The 22651-nt window shown below is 41.1% G+C and overlaps 1 protein-coding gene across 5 annotated transcripts in view; it reads left to right on the top strand.

Moving 5' to 3' along the window:
• The window catches only part of Lrrc9 (leucine rich repeat containing 9), an 88809-nt gene that overhangs the window by 7122 nt on the left and 59036 nt on the right, over positions 1–22651 (top strand). For 3 of the 5 annotated variants that reach the window (XM_048415877.3, XM_048415878.3, XM_085697546.2), the window contains exons 2-15: positions 841–922; positions 1221–1439; positions 2244–2384; positions 3129–3192; positions 3715–3785; positions 5833–6015; positions 7863–8018; positions 9128–9309; positions 10160–10291; positions 13159–13335; positions 13660–13777; positions 16997–17129; positions 21233–21355; positions 22329–22444. In XM_048415877.3, the coding sequence (XP_048271834.3) occupies positions 875–922; positions 1221–1439; positions 2244–2384; positions 3129–3192; positions 3715–3785; positions 5833–6015; positions 7863–8018; positions 9128–9309; positions 10160–10291; positions 13159–13335; positions 13660–13777; positions 16997–17129; positions 21233–21355; positions 22329–22444 (1863 nt within the window). In that variant the 5' untranslated portion in view covers positions 841–874. The remainder of the gene's footprint in view (positions 1–840; positions 923–1220; positions 1440–2243; positions 2385–3128; positions 3193–3714; positions 3786–5832; positions 6016–7862; positions 8019–9127; positions 9310–10159; positions 10292–13158; positions 13336–13659; positions 13778–16996; positions 17130–21232; positions 21356–22328; positions 22445–22651) is intronic. The other 2 variants (XM_085697547.2, XM_048415876.3) reach the window with 1 other exon arrangement.

Here is a 22651-nt window from a genome sequence, read left to right as displayed (position 1 = left end):
GTATTAAAAACAAGATTCCTCCACTTTTTAGGATATGTATTACATAGTGAAAATATTTAAAATTATGAACATTTAATTAAGTTTGCATTAAAGCCATTTAGATATTAATTGGTTCATATCAACTGTGACAAAAGAGAAATCAGTGAACTCATTTTAATGAGTACTGATTACCATACCATATAAACCTTAATAATTCTTTTAATATCTATTCTTGTTTGTTTGTTTTCGACAGGGTTTGTCTGTGTAACAGTTCTGGCTGTTCTGGAACTCACTTTGTAGAACAGGTTGGCCTTGAACTGCCTACCTTTGCATCCCAAGTGCTGGGATTAAGGACGTGTGCCACCACTTCCCGGCTATTCTTATATATAGAAATCACCTAGATCTTAGGTATCTAAAATCATTTTCCCAGTGGAAATGAAACTCTATCTAACTTATAGAGCAAAAACTCTCTCTATCCATTTTCCAGGAGTCCTTTTGTAGATTAGAGAAGTGGGTTTAGCTTGGGGCACCACAGCCTGGTAAGAAATCAAAGCTATAGTCTGTGTATAAGAAAAAGACGGGAAGATCCGATGATGTCTCAGAGTCTTGGGGAAAGGTTAAAAACGACTTCTACAAGTACTTTGAAGGTTTATTGTTTAGAAAAAGGACTATATTTGAACCAAATAAAATCGAAAGAGGTGTGGAGAGGCAAAATTAAGTTCAGAATGCTTAAAATGTGTGCAAATGGATACTTTAGAGATGGAAGGTGGTCTACATGGACACCTGGAAATGCATTAAGGCGATGCTCCACTGTACCAGCATGACTCTAGGACTAATCTCAATCCCCCATTTGTTTAATAGATATATGACTATGACCATTGTTTCTTAATGGAAGATGACTGAAAGTGGAAACTTAAATCGAAGTGAAATTGTTAAAGAACTGGTAAGTCCAAGTCTGGTTTCTTTTCACCAATATTTGCAAGAATGCTAAGTAGAACATTTGACGCTCCTTCATGGGGCTCTGAGGATTGACGGGGAGGATACTCCTTCTCTGCTATGACTTTTGGAAGCACAGAAATTATGGATGTGATCCAGCTACTCTTTTGTGAGAGTACAAGAATGGTGTCAGTTTAATGGGCAATTTATAGTTTCTGATGTCAAAAGACATTTTCTTTTATTATTATTTTATTTCAATGGTTATTTAGAACAGATAATAATTGAAATTCTTTCTTTTAAAACAGTGCTTGTGCAATGGTTTATCTTATGAGATGGTTGGACAGGAAGGATCAGATGCTTCCAAACTGGAGATGTTTTTCTCAGGGTATCCCCTAATAGTTGGATTATCATTGTTTCCTAACTTAACGAGTCTCACAATTGTTGCTCAAGATATAAGGGAGATTTCAGGATTGGAGACTTGCTTGCAGCTCAAAGAACTTTGGATTGCTGAGTGCTACATAGAGGTAAGTTTAAACAGACAAATGACAAAGTGCATCTTAGGCTTTGGAAAAATAATTCATTAAAAATGTGCAACATGTATGGATCAAAACTTATTAATGGGCAAAGATGAAAATGTGTACAAAGTGAAAACAGGAATAAGGAATCAAAACATAAATACACTATTCTTTGTTGAACATATCAAATCAGATCATTGCCAGAATTGTTTATTAGTAAAAGTGCTTCAGTTAGGCAGTAAATGGTTAGACATGTATTTTAGAAAGCAACAATACAAGATGCAACGTGAGCAATAGAAACATAAACACCTTTTAACTCAGAAATCCCTCGTCTAAGAATTGTGTCCTAGACAAGCAGTTCAGCAGCAGAAAATAGGTACATATGTGAAAGAATTTGTTACAGCATTTTCACAACATGTAAAATTTTCAATGTGAACATTCTGCACATAGGGTGATTTTAAAGAAAACTGTTATGAATTTCATAAAATATTTTGTAATTGTTAAATATACTTTGAAAAATCATGAAAATGCATTAAGATGCTCTTGAGCAAAAAGAAAACGGCCCATAAAATTAGATATCTATGATTTTATTTATATAAAATTGATGTCATTGACTAAAACTTAAAGTATACAAAATTAAGTATTTTGCATTTAGGCAGAGAAATTATATGTTTACTTCAAATTTTTAGTTAAATTTTTTGGGTATTGATATTGTAATAAAGTGGTATTTAAAAGAAAAAAGACTTAGAAACCTACTTTATTTGGTGAGTTAATGACAAAATGAATAACACTCTTCAATCTCCTTTTCAACAGAAAATTGAAGGCCTTCAAGAATGTAGAAATTTGGAAAAATTATATTTATATTACAATAAAATTTCCAAAATACAAAATTTAGAGAAATTAATAAGATTGGAAGTCCTTTGGCTGAACCACAATATGATAAGAACTATTGAGGTGAGGTAATTTTGATAGTTTGCATGTAAGGCCAGTTGACTGGCTTTTAAACCACCGTGTCTAAGATCATTCAGTGCTAAGGGTCAAAATATGTACGAGTAGCACAGTCATTGTTGTCAAAAAGAACTGGGTGTGGGGCACTAGAGAGAGATGGCTCAGTGGTTAAGAGCACTGACTGCTCTTCCAGAGGTCCTGAGTTCCATTCCCAGTACCCACATGGCAGCTCACGACTGTCTGTAACTCCAGTTCCAGAGCACCTAACACCCTCTACTGCTCTCTGTGAACACCAGGCACACACAGAGTGCACAGACATATCTGCAGGCAAAACTCTCATGCACAATTTATTTTCATGAAGTAAAAAGGAAGAACTAGTATGTAGGTTGCAGTTTATAAGGAGCCATTGTCTCTATTGTCCATAACTGGCCTGAGAAGTAAGGTGACATTTGGAGTTAGAAGGTTCTCAGACGGGAGCCTTGGAGAAGCTGTGTGACGCCTGGAATCATAAAGAAGCTGTGAGATTCGGTGGTTTCTCCACTCACTCCACTTTTCTTACCCTCCCCTCTTTTCTGTTCCTTCTTAAAATTCTCTCCAGGTTCCATTAAAGTGAGACAGGCGTGACTTAATTGTACTCATTTTCCTCTGGGCCTGTGAAGCACACAGTATTTACCGTTAGAACACCCAAGGAAAGAACCAGAGTGATCAGAATTAGTAATTTTTAAAATTGCTTGTTGTCTACACTTGCAGGGCTTAGAGACTCTGAAGAATTTAAATGACCTCAACCTCGCAGGAAACCTGATAAGCAGCATTGGTACGTACTGTTTCCTCTGGAATCCCGGCTAGTGCGTTTTAGAGCTGTGTGCTTAGAGTTGTTCCTTTCAGGCTTCATGTCGTTGAAAAGCACTTTCACCGCTGCAGCTTAGATGGAGTTTTTTCCATTGAGCTGTGAAGATCTTTAAAACAGTGAGTGCTCCTTTGAGAGTCTCTCCTGAAGTGTTTTGATCAGACTTACACGCAACCAACTCTTCCCCAATCCACCCCCACTTCCCTACCTATTTTGAAAACTATGGTTCAAATGTATAACTATCAGTCACTAATGACTATCATTGATTATACAGTGGTATCATGAATCCTATTGATATGCAGGAAATAATGGCCATCAATAAAGCACAAGTATGCCAGGATATATAATAAAGGTAGAATAAGAAACTTAATTGTTTTTGTGATGTTGAGGATTGAACTCGGGGCCTTGTGCACATCAGGCAGACACTCTGCCCACTGAGCTGTATCTTCATCCCTAATGGTTTTTTTTAATCTTGTTTTTAAATTATAGGGCGATGTCTTGATCCCAATGACCAACTGGAAAAACTAAACCTTTCTGGAAACCAAATTACTTCTTTCAAGGTGTGTTCAACTAAATGACTGGTTTCTGGTTACCAACCTGAGTTACAAACTGTATAGACCAGAAAATACACCAAACAATTCCCCTTCAAGAGGAATTTCATTGAGTTATTAGCTTCATGTTTCCTGATGCTCTAAGGCAGGTCTCAGCCTATGGGTTGTGACCCCTTTGGGGTCTCATATCAGATATCCTGCACATCAGATGTTTACATTATGATTCATAACAGCAGCAAAATTACAGTTATGAAGTAGCATTGAAATAATTTTACGGTTGGGGATCACCACAACATGAGGAACTGTATTAAAGGGTCTCAGCATTAGGAAGGTTGAGACCACTGCTCTAGAGAGTTTGAGAAGCATCTGTCCAATTAGTCATAATGACTGGATTCTTTTAGAACCAAAAAACAGCTGCTTAGCCAGAAGGTAGGATGTGACTCTCTCTTGAGTTTCTCCTAGGCTTTCTACACCGATTTCTTTTGGGGTTCATCCTCTAATAACATCTGAAAAAGTGGACTGCCCCTTCTTAGCCCTGGGGTCTCTTCCGTGTTTATGTCTACATTCATTCTTTAAATAATTCCATTGTGCCTTATGATCGTAAATACTGCTAATCTAATTACTGCTAAGTTGACCCCTCTGCTTACTCTGGCCACTTCTCTGAACTGCCGGCCTCCCTTGACCAACTTCAAACTCATATCTGTTCCCCAAACCTTCTTTCCCTGCAGACGTCTCTGATTCTCGAAATGGTATTTCCACTCTTCCAGTTAATTAAGCAAAAATCTTTATAGCCCTGTTTTACTCCTATTATTTCTTCATACCCTACCCTCAATCCATGAGCAAATCCTGTTAGTGACCATTTGGATTATGACCAGAGTCTTACTGTCTGGACCACTGTCAACTGTGGTTGTCAATCTGCAATCCTGAGAGGAGATCTTAAGGTGCAAATTCTTACAATTCTCCATGTTTTTTATTTGTTTTTCTGTGCGCATGCATGAGTGTCATGGCACTCGCGTGGAGATAGAGGACAACTTCCAGGAGGATTCAGGTCCCTCATTCGACCCTGCGAGTCTGATTCAGGCTGTCAGACTTGACAGTAGGTGCCCTTAGCTGCTGCATCACCTTGTCAACCCCTTTTCTTTCCTCTAGTCACAGTCTGTTTTCTGGACAGCAAAGCTTGCATGAGTCCTTTGATATACGGTCTGCTAAATCTCTCTTGTCAAGCCTTTCCCTTGCTTTCTCATCTTGTTCACAACACAGTTCTGACAATGTGAGATTGAAGGCACATATTCAAGTCCACCTGATGAAAAGATCAGAGAAAGGGGAGTAAGGAATAATTTTGAATACCCCAATGTAAATAGGTACTCTTTAACTCAGAGAAAAACCAAAGGATATTGCAAAGCAGCAGAATGAGTAAATTCAAAAGAAATTTGAGTAAAATGTTGCCTGATTAGTCAAAGTACAAAGGCATTAATCAATAGGAAATAGCAGTAACATTTTAACAGGCTTTGGAGGAGGTTCTTCTGGGCCAAGGCAACGGACATTCTAACAGGGGGAGATGAATATTCATAAGGCCGTGGAAATAAGAAATCATGGATCTGTTTCAGTAACGCCAGCATTGGCACTTGGCTCAAATACAGGGCACACCTGAGAGCGCCAAGAGCTGAGATTAAAGGGCTAGTTAGACCTCCAATGGGAACTGTGTGTGACAGACAGCACACAACTGTTACTGCTTCCCAGCAAGGCGCTATTATCATTTGATCACAGATTTCCCTAGGGAATCATAGAGTCAGTGTTTCTTTGCTTGGAGCGGCAGCTGGTACACAGAAACTGTGTAGCTGTGTAGCCCACCATCTACCGCAAACGCTGATCTTTCCTTCGAGGGTTTAGCATGTGTTTTCACTAGCGAGAAACAGCCATCTAAGTCACTTAACAGGCGTATGTAGGTGTTCAATTAGAATGTGATGCATGAGATTGTGGGTGATCGTGTGTGCTAAAACACCTCCTTCCAGCGTAAGTATTCATAACTGATTGAACATTGTCACTGGTGTTTTAGGACCTTACTAACTTGACCAGGCTGCCTCGCTTAAAGGACTTATCTCTGAATGACCCTCAGTATAAAACGAATCCAGTGTGTCAGCTGTGCAATTACTCCACCCACGTGTTGTATCACTTGCCTTCTCTTCAACGACTCGACACATTCAATGTATCCGCAAAGCAAATCAAGGAACTAGCCGACGTAAGTGTGTTCACAGTCAGGTATCTGGGACACAAGGACGCCTGGTTAGTGGCTTTTTTCTTCCTGGGTCCCCATACACGGTTGGTCGTATTATACAGTCAGTTCTGATGTTCTGTCTGCTCTTACACAGAGGACAACATTAATGCTGGAATTCGGCAGTCGTACTAAAGATGAAAAACACGTGAAATAGAATTTTTGATACATGATTATTAAAATTATTTTAGAACAAATTAAATATAGTATTTTTTAACTCGTTTTTCGTGCGTGGATGAAATCTAAGTTAAATTTGAATTTCATACAAATAGTAAAAAAAATGTCTTGGTGTAACTCAATAAGTACAACAATACCTTATTGCTTATTTGAAATTTAACTTAGCATCTGCTATTTTATCTGGCAAAATAAACTACTTACTCCTCAACACACATGATGCTGTTTTAAATTTAAAAATTTATTTGAAATCCTTGATGACTCAAGTATATTTGTTTTGGTTTTTCCACTTACCCCAAATGTTCAAAATAACAAGAAACATCATTTTCCAATTGTCTTTTCTTTCCTTCCTTCCTTCCTTCCTTCCTTCCTTCCTTCCTTCCTTCCTTCCTTCCTTTATTAAGATGTGTGTGTGTGTGAGAGAGAGAGAGAGAGAGTGTGTGTGTGTGTGTGTGTAGTGAGGTGTATGCTTGTGTGTACACATGTATGTGTGGGTGTACTCACCTGTGTGTGCTCATATGGAGGCAAAAGGTGGATGTCAAGTGTTTTGCTTTATGGTTCTCCACCTTATTTTTCAAGAGGGAATCTCTCGCTGGACTGACCCTCTTAGGTAGATTGTCTGGTAGTTCTTTTTGACTAATCTAATTCTCAGGCATCATTTAGCTTGTATAGTTCACAGTGGGCTATTTAATCAATTTGTTATTGTTAGCTGATTAATAACTGAATGGTATACTGGCATGAAATTTAAAGTTTGAGATAATTACATTAAAGTGATAATTTAATAATCTGTTCAGTCTGAAGACAGTTCAGCTAGAGCATTGTTTTGCAGACCATGGAAGATGGAAAATCTTTTTTTTTTGGTCATGGTTCTTAAAAAGTGAATTTTACTCGAGTTTGTATTTGATTTTAACCCCTTTTAATTTGCTTGATTTCCCTGAATTAATAAACTAGGAATATTGGTTTAATATTTGCTCCAGTTCCGTGTCCTATTAGCTAAATACACTGTTTTATAAATTAAATTATATCTGCAATTTCTTTCTTGGAAAATCTGGAAATAGATGTGGATATTCCACATATTCACATATTAAACACCGAGATGCTCTTTGAGATCTTATGTCTTACGTATTAAATGCAATCCTGCAAACATTATCACATCTGCTGTCATCACCAGCATTTATAACGGAGCCAGCCAACTTCCGAATTTATCAAGAGCCTGTTCTGCTCATACAGCACCAATGATGGCTATGGCTTGGGTTTCTATTGCTGTGGTCCAAAACTCTGAGGAGGAGTTTGTTTCAGCCTCCTTATCCATCATCCAGAGAATCAGGGCTGGGACTCAAGGCCGGAGCCTGGAGGCTGGAGCTGATAGAAGAGCACTGCTTACTGGCTTGCTCCTCACAGCTTGCTCTGCCCTCTTCCCTATGGAACCCAGGACCACCGTGCACAGTGAGCTGGGCCCTCCCCTGTCAATCATCAATCGAGAAAACTCGTCACATGTTAATCTGGCGGGGCATTTTCTCAGTTGAAGTTCCCTCTTCCAAAATGACTCTGGCTTATGTCAAGCTGACATAAACCCAGCCAGCACAGCTGTCTGTAATGTGCTGTATCTTACCCTGCGCTGTTTACTCTCTTGCCTTCAGTCCACAGCAATGAAGAAAATAATGTATTATAACATGCGAATAAAAACTGTTCAGAGACATCTGAATGAAGAGCTAGAGAAACTGAATGACAAAAAGTGCAAGCTGCAGAAGCTGCCAGAAGAACGGATAAAATTATTCAACTTTGCAAAAAAAAACGTAAGATTTAATCATGTAAGATTCTAGTGGCTACTACTAATAATAGGAAAATTATCAGACAAAATAGTAAATTCTTAACTCCCCCCATCTGCCACCCTCTGTGTGTGTGTGCACGTGTGTGTGTGTGTGTGTGTGCACGTGTGTGTGTGTGTGTGTGTGTGTGCGTGCATGCATGTGAGGGGGGGAGAGAGAATACTGAAGATCAAGTTTGCTGTTTTTCATATTTTGGAATATTTACATGAGTTCTACCAGCTGAGCATCCTTTATCAAAATATCTAAAATATGTCCAAAGTTGAGTGCTCTTCAAATTTCAGTTCAAGAGTATTCAGCTATATTAATTAAAATCCGCAAGCAAGAAAATGAACGTATGTTATACAAACTGCACACATTTTTTTCATATGTAACTTTATTTTAGCAGCCAGTTACAGCTATTTAAGGGAAGATATAGCCAACTGGTAGATTTCTTGTTATAAACTTTGTGTATTATAGTTTATCTTTAAATCTTATAAGAGTTTTACTTGCCTTTGACCCAAACTTTTCAGGGGTGATCCAAAGACTAAGTAATCAAGATAAATAAGATTCAGAGCAATATTTTAAATATCTCAATTAATACCAGAAAGCCTACTGTCAGTGACAAACCTCAAAATATTAAAATCTGTTACAAAATGTGTTTTTTTGCTAGTCAGATACTGAAGCAAAAGGCAAACTTTATCTCCCTTTTGTGTGTTTTCTATGGTTTATATCTCTTCACACATAGTTGAAAAAAACATTGAAAAGTAAGTATGTTTTTAAAATTACGTTATTTGAAGTTTAAGGTTGTGTTCACACCCAATCCATCACGGATTTAACGTGCTTGATTTCAGTTAAGAGACTCCCAAGCCTCCTCTTTCAAACCATCGTTTGTTCAGTAGATGAACTTGCCCCGAGGTTGAAGTCACCTTTTGACTTTCATAAAGCCTCAACCACCTGTCACCCACATTTCCACTTTGACCATCTACGCTGACTAATACATCTAACCACAAAAAAAAAAAAAATGTCTATCTGAATGGAGGCTTTGCCTCAGTAATGTTTTCTTTTTAACTTGTTCTCTGGTGTGTTGTTTTCAACAGTTAGAACGGGAATTAGCTGAACTCAAGGGGCCTGGTGAAGAACAAAATGATGATGCCCCTGAGGCCGAGACCCCCAGGAACAGTGAGACTGTGGCACAAGAGTCAGCTCGGCAGCAGAAGATTCTCACCAAACTGAGCGCCCTGGATGAAAGGGTCGCATTCTGGAAGAAGAAACTAAATGAGTACGTTTGGTGAACTGTCTGCCTGCTCCTTCAGATTGAAAATATGAAAGAATAACTATTTGGGGGCCAAGAGTTGAGCTCAGTTTCCTCAAGAAATGGGAGACGACAAAGCATTAGCATTCAAAACTGGGCTCTGGCTGAGGCCATTTTCAGTTAAGCAGTGAGCATCCTCCTCCTAGCTTGGTTCCATGTGTCTGCTTCTCTCTGCAAACTGAAAGACAGCTCTACTTAGTTCAGAAACTCCACAAGCAGACCAGATCCAGCAAGGCACACCCACAGCCCTTGCTTGGTTCAACTACTCTCTCATTCTTTGGGACCCTGAGTAAATACATTGATTGGGCCCTGTAATGGTATTAACAACAGGATCGCAACATTTGGAGGTGGGGGCTATTGCATGCCAAGTGACCCTCAAAGTGGCCATTTAGACATAAGGGCTGTTAGTACTGATACGACTGAGGATATTGTGGTATTAGGACACAAAATGGCCTGCCTAGGAAGTCTTGTGAACTTTTCCTACTCTGACTGAGAGTAACAAAATCTGCGGTGATTTTCACTGCCAGAAACAGAATATCTTGTTCCCTGCTTAACTGCTGACATTAACCTTACTCATTCACTGAAAATAAAAAGTAACTGATATTAAAATACATGTTGCATTACATAAATGAACTGAATACATGTTACGGTACATGAACAAAGTGAAAACATGTGACAGTACATGGACAAACTGAATACATGTTACAGTACATTAACAAAGTGAATACATGTGACACTACATGGACAAACTGCTGTACATTAATGCTGTGAGTTTTCATATCATATGGATATCTGCATTGCATTTTATCTCTGGCAGAATTGAAGCAATTTACCATATTGAAGTAAGACAAAAGAAGAAGAGCCATGGCTTATTGACCCCGTTTTTGCTAACCGAATTGGAGACTGTGGGGAATATCCACTTTGAAGAAGGCACCGAAGCTGATGACTGGTAAATCCAAACTTTAAGTGTAGCTTGAAAAATAATTGTACCTAGGATCTTAGCCAGATGATCAACTTATAGAGTGCCTCATTTCAAAACGGTTTTTATCAAAATGTTCATTTGTTGAAAATTTGCTATTCCATATTTCCCATCTGTACACTTGTTCATTTGCTTTATTGTAATGAGTCAAACTCTGGACACCTCGACAGTGTTACTCTGTGTGCATTTTTTCTTAGTAAGACAGAAAACGGTTTCTGGGAAGTTTACAGAAATTTTAAGAAAAAAGTTATGTTCCGTTGTGGAACTATATCCTCGAGAATTTCTAGTACTGCTGGGTGGATATAACCCTGGGTTCTGACTAGAGGCTGAAAACAACAAAAAGCTACAGCAGAATTGGCAACAGCAGGTTGCCACCACGGGAGGCTGTCTCATGGCAGTCCTGCAGGACTGTAGTCAAAGTGGGAGCCATCGCTGGGAGCTAAGCGGTCAGTGAGCGCATGGTCACTGTGTGTCAGGAGAAGGCAGATAAAGCCAGATCTCAGGTTGTAGAGGTCCCTGCAGGTATCACAGCCAGCAGGGAAAAAATCCAGGTGAGGTAGGATTTAGCCTGACTTAGTCAGCCAGGCTGGATCGAACTTCTGGAGTCTGATTTATTGTAACATATTTAAGCACAGTACAATCTGGGAAGGAAAAAAAAAGCTTCCTGATGTAATACAACCTCTGATGCACAGGAGACATAATTCCATCAAAACCTAATTAAAGGTACATACCATTTCTTCCAAGAAGAAGGGTTCCAGGAACAGTCTGCATCTATTATCTAAGGGCCCAGAAAAGGGTCTGCGTGATCTTGGACATACGGACAGCACAGAGGTCATTTTGGCTATCAGTCATCTTCAGTCTTGGTTGTGGGAGTTTGGGGGAGGCCCTGGCTATACAGATAGTGTAAGGATCATCTAGACTGTCCTGGCTGTGGGAGCTCGATATGGCCTGGCCCTTCAGATGACACAGATCACATAGACTGTTAATCACCTTCAATTCCCAGCCTTCTGGGTGGGAGAACAGGTTATACACCTTCTCTTTGATGAATAGAGACTCCTACATGCTTACATTCCTGGTTTCCTCATGATCTGTGGGTGCAAGGACATTTGTGCTCCCAACACCGAGTGAAGATCCCACACAAAGTTGAAGAGGGCCATCAGTGCTCCCACTGGATTAACTAGACTTGGCAAATTCGGTTTTTCACTTTAGGAGAAGAGTGACCGGCGGCCCTAGCCTGCACTGAGTAAGTTTCTAGTGATGAGAAAGTCGGGTTCTCTAAGCTATGAGTCCCGATATTGGGCTCACAAACAAGCCACGAGGAAGCTCCCCTCTACATCTTTAGCTCTCAGGACATTCAAACGAATATGGGGTAAACGGGTTCCCTATAAAATCCCATGATTCCTGTTTTTTAATCTAATCTTAATCGTCATGCTGTACAATTTTAAGACAAAATTGTAATTTTATAAGAATGGCCAGATGAGGGCAGCAGAGAGCCGACCAGTTGCTGAGCGGATCCTTCATAGTTCTGAGTTCCACAAAACTGCCAGTCTTCCTCCTCTGGCTTTCCTTCCAGGAAGATCTTCCCTAAGACTTCAGGAAGGCACTCTCTCCACTCTTCACCAAAGGCTTCTCTTTTAAGCCTTCATCAGTTTAGAACTTATGGCTTTACGTATTTATTGTATATCCACTCTGCTATAGCAGAGAAACCAGAGTCCTGCCTTTTTCACGTAGGTATCCTAACGTAATTAGGAAGTTCTTGTAATCGCCCCAGAGATAAGGATGCTTTCAACGAGGCCAGCACCAGTGGTGATGATATCCAGGATCTGATTCAGCATGCATTTGAGACATGGTGGCAGGCATCTGAAGGAGGAGATGAGGGAGAGTGAGGAAGAGCGGATAGTCACTCCTGCAGTCTTAGCCGCAGGGTGGGGCCAGATGCTTACTCAACGAGTCGGCTTTGAAAGGCTCTTCACATACTCAAGTGGGCATTTTAGACAACAGTTGAATATTCAAATCTGGGTATTACAGCTAACTTTGGGTAGATATGAATATTGCATATGTCTACATACATAGATACATATGTACATACATACCAGATGAAATCACCTAAGGAGAGTGAAAACAAGAGGGCCATATTCTTTCCAGGTCTGTTGGGGGCATGTAGCTCAATAGCAAAGGGCTTACCTGCATGCAGAAGGTCCTAGGTTCAATCCTTGGCATCATTAAAGTGTAAAATAAATAAATTTTTAAAATATTTATTTATTTATTATGTATATAATATTCTGTCTGTGTGTATACCTGCAGGCCAGAAGAGGGCACCAGACCACATTACAGATGGTTGTGAGCCACCATGTAAGGTTGCTGGGAATTGAACTCAGGATCTTTGGAAGAACAGGCACTGCTCTTAAGCTCTGAGCCATCTCTCCAGCCCCAATCGATAATTTTTTGTTTTTTAAAAAAAGAATCATTTCAGGGAACCAGGAAAAAAATACCATGAAAGCATAGCAGGTATGAAAGGAAGGCAGCCAGGAAGATGAGGTCACGCTGAAGCCAACCAAACAGGCTTATGAAGGAATGGGGATTTGGGTAACGTAGCCTTTAAGTGGAAGAACTAGACAAGAGATAATAAAAGAAACCATTTACTGTGTTTCAAGCTTTAGCATCTTTTACTGATTAACTATACCAATTGGAGCAAAAACATAGTTACTGTGATCTAATGACGTATGTCTAGCACAATAATCACAAAATAGGAGCTGTGACTTTTCTTGCACCTGCTTTGTGTCCTTCAGCTTCTTCTGTTGTGTACGTGTGTGTGTGTGTTTTGTGTCCCCACATAGGTTTAATTCCTGCTATGAACTAATTCTCTCACGTTTCTGTACCTGGGACTTCAGAGCGTATGGCATCACAGGCGTGAAGGTCAAGCGTGTCATTAAAGTTAACAACCGTATTCTGAGACTGAAGTTTGAAGAGAAATTCCAAAGGTTTTTGGATGATGAAGATACACATGATTTGGAGTAAGAATTCATTCTGTACTGAGTGACTGTAAAAGGCCCATCTTTGTTTTGTTTGGGGGGGGGGGGTGGCGGGTAAGAAAATATGAATATCCTGCTTTAAAAGTTAACCATATGAATAGCCCACCCTGCTAGTAAATTTATTCTGGTCCCACATCTCCCATGACTGAGGCAACTTTGTGTTTGTCCACAATGGGCCTGTTTTTTGAGAGTAGAGCGGGGCACTGCAAACAGGAATCTACCACCATGGGCGTACGGTTAACTTGCTCATGGCTAAGCTTGCGTGAAATCAACTCTCAACCTTTGTCTGTCTCCACTGTTCCCGAGGAGCTATCGGAAGATGCTGGAGTGTCTCTTTTATGTTTTTGATCCTGAAGTGGCAGTGAAGAAAAAGCACCTGCTCCAAATACTTGAAAAGGGGTTCCAAGAGAGTGAGACAGACAAGGTAGTGTCCAGTCTCTTTGAATAATCTTGCCAGAGAGTGTGGTCTGCCACCCGTCCAACATGTCTCCCCATCCCTGCATCCATATCGATAGCTTCTGCTCCTGTTTGGTGGAAGCTTCGTGTCATGGTAGACAGAGTCTTAAGGACAGAAAAGACAGCCTAGGAAGCCCACTATGACTCTGTTCACCTAACTTGATTTCGTTCTTCTTGGAGTCTTACTTTTACTGGTGACTTTGAAAGCTCTTTATTTAATTGGCTCTAAAACTATTAGGAGTCTCCAACACTACTGTAAACTCTATATGCTGAAAGCATTCTGTTAGCTGGCTTCGGCTATGCTTTCGGTCATCTCGGTTTCTTTTTTCATTTTTCTTCCACTGTTTCTTTCTACTTTTCTGCCCCCACCTTCACTGCTGCTATTGCTTCATCGCAGGGGCCTTGGGCTCTGACTCATCCCTCCCACTTCCCTGAACTGTCCTGGTGAAGCAGCTGTAGTCCTCTGCCACAGAGCATTGCTTCCCAAGCCGCCTCACCCCGTGACCCCCACAAATAAGAACACTGCTGTATTGAACCCTGACGTCATCCTCTCTAGGTGTACCACTCGGCCTACCTCGTTTTTCACTATGCAGCCATGGATGACTTTGAACTCCTGATCCTTCCACCCCCACTCCCCAGGTGCTGGACTGAAAGGCACGCGCCAGCACACCTTGTCTGTGCAGCGCTGGGGGCCAAACGTAGGGCTCTGTGTGTGCCAGGCAGGCTCTCTGCCAAATGAGCTGCATCCCCGTCCGTTCCCTGTTCCTGTTTCTTTCTATTCTGTAAATGAAAGGGATAGTGGTATGTATTTTTGTAAAGTTGATAATGGGACTTAAGTGGCGTGTTGAAATGCTCTTGGGTATTTATATACCAATGTTCATGCACCACTATTGAACTTCCAAAGAGTAGAAACAACCCAAATGCACAATCAATAGATGAAAGGTTAAATAAAAGCTGCCATTAATTTACAGTAGATTATAAAGAGAGATGAAATTCTGCCATGTGAGGCTATACAACACAAAAGAACATTGAAATCACCATGTTAAATGAAATAAGTCAAGGCAAAAATATTGTTTAAGTACTATACTATATAAAGCCCGAGTGAGATAAAATAAAGAACTGATATCACAAGCCCTGGGGGAGGTGAAGGTCAAAGACTGACTGTTTATTATGTACAGAGTTTCAGGTCAAGTCAATGAAAGAGTTTTGGCCATGACGTGGATGATAGTGTCACAGTAACGTAAATACCCAATGCCACTGAATGCCCTTTCAGCAGATCCAGGCGGTGGCCAAATGACGTGTGAACTGTACTTGAGAGTCTCTTAAACACAGCACAACACCAATCTTCTCCCTGCTAAGATACTGAATCCTCATTTCCTGGGCCAATCTTTCTTATCCTTAGACTCGGTTAAGGGTGTTCTTCTCTTTGTAGCTTTCCCTGATTCTCAAACAGTGGGAGCACTCTTTCTTAGTTTGCAAGTTAATTTTTTAAAAGTCAACTAAAATGAAGAACCTCCCACAAAAGAGCAGCCAGGCCTGTCACTCCAGCTGCCTGCAAATCTGTGACAGGAAGATTGCAGTTTCAAGACCTGCCTAGGTTTCAGAGCAAGTTCAAGGCCACTCTGGACAACTACCGGAGACCTTGTCTCAAAATAAAACAAATCAAAGGAGTCCTGAGATTTGAGTCCTATGGCCGAGCACTTGCCTAGCTAGAGCATCAGGAGGCCATAGGGTCAGTCCCAAGAAAATGGAGGAGGGATGGCAAACTGTATACACCCAACAGCTCCTTGAACTTCAAATGTAGATTTACAAACACTAGTCAGTCTTAAATCTTCGACAGTGTTCCAAATTGCTAAGCACTGGTTTCATTAAGTAGCAATCACTTGAGAATCATTGCCACAGGACTTTCATCATGTTGAAATGTCATTATTTGTAAACCTTACTCTATGAGTGCATAAGGGCAAGGGCCATATTTATAGACTAAGTTCTCGGTAAAAATCTGGAGAACGAGTGGATGATGGTTATAACTCCTATGTATGATGTACCTTAATGCATTTTCTCCTTTTAAATAATTTTCTTTTGCCCGAGCCGCCATCCATTACTGCTTTCTACTCATTCAAGAAGGGTGTCTTGTTTGATGTATCGTGATGTATATTTTTAGTAATCGCTCATAGTTCCTGTCTTCTCTCTGTTCCCTGAGGGCCAAGGTTGTAGTGTGGCTTCCCACTGCTGTGCACAGAGACCGTAACTGAGCAGGTAGGGATGTTCACTGCAGGGAGAGAAGAGCGTTTGCTGAACTGTGGAATCTGTAGTCCCAGGAACCACACTTTACGTCTTTGGGTAGCTTTGGGTTTCCATTAGACAAAAAGGAAAAAGAAACGTGTGTGTGTGTGTGAGAGAGAGAGAGAGAGAGAGAGAGAGAGAAAGAGAGAGAGAGAGAGAGAGAGAGAGAGAGAGAGAGAGAGAGATAGAGAGAGAGAGATTTCAGAAAAGACATAATTCCAAACCATTTGGTTATTTCTCAATAACTAATGATTAATTTAAAACTCTGAGGTTGTAAGAAGAACAAATGGATCTGAGTTCAGATGGTGATTCTGCCAATTTCTCTGCCCATCTCTGGCTACTCATATGATCTCTTATAGCTTTAGTTTCTTATTCAGAACGGTGATTCTGTTTGCTTTTTAGAGTGCTCTGTACTATTCCTGATACAATTTGGAAGAAGTGAGGTTTCTAACAACAAAAGCTAAGATGTTTGTGCACAATTAGAAATGTCTTGTTTCTGGAAATAATGTAGACTGTGTGGCCTACACGGAGACGAATGGGATCCTTTGCTGCTGTACTGCCTCACCCCCATGGGCCCTTCTTTTTGGAGTTAGCTAGAGTTTCCCACAAGTCCCTGTTGAAAGCTGTTGACCCCTGCTCCACGGGGCATTATGGGTTCTCTTGACTTGGCTAGTTTTCCAGGAACAATTTTTTTCTTTATCATTTCTTTATAGAGCTATTTGCATGCAAAATTTGAATGTTTAAATTAATTTGCATAATGAAGCTGCACCTGGGGGTTATCTCCTTCTGGCAGACATAGAACTGTAAAATAAGCCATCTGCACTGAAGTAGAAATGTTGTCAATTTTGTTTTAAAAGAAAAAAAAAGTAGAAGAAAGCCCTCAGATTTGTTTCTCCCTTTATAGCCTCCTCTCAGAAGAGAAGCCGTTCCCCTCGTGAACAGCCTCAGTATGTGTGAGTGCCCCCGAATTGAGTTCCTCCAGCAGAAGTTTAAGGATGAGATGAAAAATCCAGCCGAGTATGACCTCCTCAGATACGGTAATACACACAGCGCTTCTGAAGTCGCAAGTCCCTCACCTCCTCAGTCTCTTCCGGGTCATCTTCATTCTTGATTTTATCCAAGAGATTCTGTCCAAATTGTTCTGTGCTATTCTCCCCAATGTGGCGGCACGCTTCTCTCAGGCTAGCTGCACTGTCAGCTAATGCTCAGTGTCCGCTGTGTAAATAATGATCCGCTGACACTGAGGAAGACAAGAGTCTGCATCACTCAGAGATCTCATCCGCCTTACATATGCCTTTCCTAGTCGGTGTTTGTTCATATTGTGTTGCGTCATAAGAATGAACTCAAAAGCATGTACATGTGTTTCTTCACGCCAGCTCCACAGGAGAGAGAAAGGAATTGGCGTGTATGTGAGCTAATCAGATAAAACAGTCAGGAAGATTGATCTGAGTCATCGCACTAAGGTGGTGGTAAGAAAACCTGATTGATTTACCGTCAGCAGGAAACAAGTTGTGAGGCACGTGGATTAGCCATTGCTCTATAGGAGGCAAGCTGCAAGATAATGTATTCAGTTACAGTCAGTGCCATCAAGGTGCACCATGTGGCGTGGGGCAGTTGAAGAAAGACAAAGACGGCACTCCAAGATGAAATGTAAGGCCTTTGTGGCAGCAAGCAGGCCCAGACTCTCTGATGGACTGAACCCCGAACAGCAGTACTGAGGCATAGTTATTGATTATTACACAAGGTTGTTTCAGAGTAAAGTATTTCCTCCTACCAAGGTGCCTAATCTAATCTATATGTCTCACTAAAGAAAAGTGTCACATGCCCCCATGACACTAGTCTTTTACCATGTATCGCGTGCAATTCACAATAATACAGGAGCCTCAGGTGTGCCAGAGGCAATGCCCCTTCAGCAAAAAAGGAAAAAAGAAATTTATGCCCTGGCAATGCTGAAACATGCATGGGAAGCCTATATATGGCGGTTCTGTTGACCTTGTCCATATTGGGTTTCATGGTCTGAGTGGATGAAGACTACTGACCAGGTCTCAAGAGGGCACAAGATCTCATTACAGATGGTTGTGAACCACTATGTGATTGCTGGGAATTGAACTCAGGACCTTTGCAAGAGGAGGCAGTGCTCTTAACCCCCGAGCCATCTCTCCAGCCCAATCATTCTACAAATCATGGGATACAATCACTGTTTTCTACAAGGATTCTTTACTGTTTACCACAGTGATTCTCGAGGTCAAAGTACTTCTAGGAAACAGTTACTCATTCTTATGTCTATCCCAGATACAGAAACTGCCAAATTCCTACAACACAGTGTAAGTACAAGAACCAACTTGCAAGACGCGTATCAGAGAGTTTACTTAGAGGCTGGGAAAAAAGGCCCACTTGTCATGCCTTCTCTCCCCACCCCCATCACTCCCCAGAGGAAGGGGTCTGAAGAGGACCAAGGCTCTCCCCCATTATTGAAAGACTCCCCGCTGGGCGTCTTCCCTCGGGAGAGACCCCAAGCCCAAAGATCAGTCGAAAGCACGCAGCCGGATGCAAGCAGCAAGAGGTTTATTTGGGGTACACAGGTACCTGCGGGCGACAAAGTCTCTCGGGGACTTGCGCGCCTCCAGGTTGGGGATGAGGGGTTCTTATAGGAGAGCAAAAGCGCGGGTACAGAAGCAAAAAAAAGCTTTCATTTCATTGGTCAGTTCAAATAAGGCTAAGCTGAGTGGCACATTCTTGACCTTTTACCTAAATACCAAGGAGGGGGTTGTCCAGACCCACCTGGATACCAAGGAGGGGGTTGTGCTACCTGTTTTTCTTATCTCTTCCTGCCTTCCTAGCTTGGCTGGCGACTCGATGTCTGATTTGCACAGCCCCTGACTTGTGATGAGCCTCGCTTTCTACGTGACTCAGGCCTCGCAATCTTCTCTTTCTTTGTTCCTATGACCAATCCATCCTGTCTCGCAGCCAGATAAGGCTGTCTTTGCTCAGGTGTCTTTGCTCAGCATTTCAGAGGCACTGGATTCCAGAGACCCTTAATTAAGCCTGTTATTTGCTCAGCATCCCGGCCTTTAATGGAGCTTGCTATCTGAAAACCTTTGCAGAGCGTTATAACTGTGGTTAAAGTTAAAACCACAGTTTTAACTGTGACCCCAATGAAGTTGGGGTCCTTCATTATATCCAGCCCGAGCAAGGTATCCATCCAAAAAGAATGAGTTCCAAAAAGTCAGTACAAGCAGTAGGGACAAATTCTGATGCCACTGCCAGTGGCCCCGCATATTCTTTCATCCCTCAGTCACCAAACTGGCTGAGCATTGGATAGGCAGAACTGTTGCCTGCACTTTTCTGTGAATACCCAGACCTCGGAACAGGTGCGCGCTTTCCCGAACCAAGCCCACGAGAATGGATTAATATCCTAAGGGTTGAAGCACACAGACATAAAGAGACCTGCTCATTCACCAAAGAGTAAATGACAACTTTATTAAACTCAAGTCGGGTATATATACTAGGGGGCAATGGAGCAAAAGGGCAAAGCCCCCTCCCATCAGGAGCAGTGGAAGAGGATGACAGGTGCCTGGTGCCCAAGGCCAGAAGCAGCTGTGGGAGGCAGGCATGGCAGGCGTATAGGGCCTGCAGCTGGAACCTTGTTTACAGGTGGAATTACCATAACAAAAGAGGGCCAAGTTCTTTCTAAGCTAAACCCTCAGGCCAGTGCAAGAGCAGAAGAGCCAGGCAGCCAGAGGTAAAACGGCCCTGCAAATCTCCACGAACAAAAGGGGGAGAAACCTGGGTACCTACACAGAACTTTGCTTTGTGCTCAGGCAGGAGCACCTGCTGTGATAGGATGTGTAGCATGGGAGTAGAATGCCCGCCTGGCATGCCTGAAGCCTTGGGTTTAAGCACTGGTATAGCAGCACTCATGTACTTACTGAGTCTTTGAGAACAGCATCCCAGGTCCCAGACCACAGTTCCGCTGGAATTCACTACAAACTGTTAACTGTGTGTGATTTACAGTCCTTCAAGCAGATAAATGTCATCAGAAAGTCCATATGATTGCTAACTCAAGGACTCTTTACTTGAAATAAACTCTGATACTTTGGAATCATTCCTTCTCATTTCCATTATTAGAAAAGCCTCATCTTCACTGTGACTTAATACTCCCAAAATGCATTTTCTAAAGCAGCTTCTCCTGATTTACATTTTATATCCTGTGTATGGTGAAAAGAAAGAAACAGGGCTGGAGAGATGGCTTAGTGACTGCTCTGCCGGAGGACCAGAGCTCAGGTCCTGCATCCACATTGGGTGGTTCATAACCACCTTGCAACTCCCGTTGTATGTAATCCAACACCTTCTTCTGGAACAGATGCTGCACTCATGTGTACAAACCCACACACAGACACATACATATACACATACATAAAAGCAATATTGAAAAATCGTTTATTTATGTGAAATTAGAAATTTTTCACATTATTAGAAATTTTTCAACTTTTATTGACTCGTAGGAATTCTTAGTATTCAGCAAATTTCAAGAATCTCAAAAATCCATGGGAAAAGAAATGCCCTTCCATTCAGTAGATATGTATTTAGTACCCTTAGATCTCAGGAGGAGGAGAAAACAAGATGTTTCAGCAGGTACATGAGTTCAATCCCTGGAACCTGTGTGATAAAAGGAGAGAACACACACACACACACACACACACACACCATAGGCATTGCTAAATCGATGTGTTCATACCTAGTTTCTTTATAGTTTTATTTGTTTATTTCTTCCCATTCTATAGCCCAGTGACCTGTATGTAGCTGCCATTCAGTATGCAGCTAAGCTTGGCTCAGTTGGGAGAGTCCTGCCTCTGTCTCCTTAGTGCTGGAATTAACTGTGTGAGCCACCATGCCCAGCACTTACATCCTTGTCCACTGCAGTCACGATGCTCCTTTTATAACCAACTCATTTATTTAACAGATATGTCCTAGCTCCTATCTGAATCAAGTTGTGTGCTGTGTACTACATAGTAGCAAGCAAGATCGTCATGGCCTCTGCCTTTACAGAATGCTAAATCATGCTTGAGTTCAACAAAGATTACATTGGAAATTTGTTGAGGTCATATTTGCTAAATGATGTCTATGTTTTCATGTTTAGGCACCATCCTCATTGCAAAGGTTTTCCTCGGCCAGAGCGTTCAGGCTCGTGAACAGGAGCCCATCAGTAAAGCCAACTATCCCATGGTTAACTCGGTGTTCATGCCTCAGAGACATTTGCTAAGTATGTCTGCCAAAAAGAAAAATGTGTGGTTTCATACTTCTCAGTACAAACATCTCTATTTAACACATCCGTTTATAACAGAGCTAATGGTCTAAACGCTACCTAACAAAACCTATAAACTTTTCAGTGAAAACCTACCTCTGGATACTATGGTTTTTCTGTTACTCACATCAATAAGATGTATGTGTGTGATTATTTCACCAATTTTCATTATTATTTGTGGGAGGGTTGTATGTATGTATGTATGTTTACCCACCTACACATTCAACTTTCAGTATTTGGAGAATTAGTTCTAGAGTATGCATACACACACAGGCACACAGACATATACACACTACCTATAGATATCAAACTTCATAGATTATCAAACCCATATCAAATAGCATAGTATGTATATGTCACCTACACAGTCTTCCTGGATATTACACCATCTCAATATTGCTTTAATACCTAATACAGTATAAATGAAATGCTGTAAATCATGGCTGTATTTATCATTCCAGGAATAAATGACTAGAAAAAAATCTCTACATGTTTACTACAGACATTTTTCTTAAAAAAAAAAAAAAGTTTTGCTCTGCAGCTTTTGAACCCATGGTTGCAGAAGCCATGCAGATGGAGGTTTCTATGTGTGAGTGTGTGCAAGTGTATTCATACAAATGTATGTAGGTATTAGTTTTCAAATCATAAAAAAGAACCTTTAATAAAGGTCTCAGAGTGCTACATTTATCGAAACTCCATGGTCATTTATTCACTGGTAGGATTCTAAGCATAAGCACCAACTATGGAGGAAGGCTGCCATCATTCTGACCTTCGTGTCAGGAGGTCAGAGGATTCCTGTAACACCCTCAATTTTATAACTGCGGGAAACTAGTAGTAAGGTTTTGCTGTTACTTCTTCATCTGTTCTGGAGTATAAAGGTTTGCTATATTCTGAACGTTTGTCTTGCTTGATTTTTTTTTTTTTACTCTAGATTCTATCATAGGACAAAGACATTGCAATTGCGGCTACCGGCAGTTCAAGTGGTTTGTCTTTGACCATGACCTTGTTTTGCCAGAGTACATCGTTGATTTTGAGTATATCACAGTGGTATGCATTGCACATTTATTTAAAACAGAGATTTCTTAGCTGGGGGTTGAATCCAGTAATGTTATGCTGAGCTTGTATTATATATGCCTGTTCATGCTTGTGTGTGTGTGTGCGTGCGTGCGTGCGTGCGTGTGTGTGTGTGTGTGTGTGTACAATGACTGTTCTGTGAAGGACTGAATTTTCAAAGCGTGGTATTATGACGCCTGA

The sequence above is a fragment of the Myodes glareolus genome, chromosome 11, assembly GCF_982192425.1.
Source record: "Myodes glareolus chromosome 11, mMyoGla1.1, whole genome shotgun sequence".
Lineage (NCBI taxonomy): Eukaryota > Metazoa > Chordata > Mammalia > Rodentia > Cricetidae > Myodes > Myodes glareolus.
The sequence above is the reverse complement of the archived record's forward strand: the minus strand, read 5'-3'. Positions and strand labels throughout refer to the sequence as shown.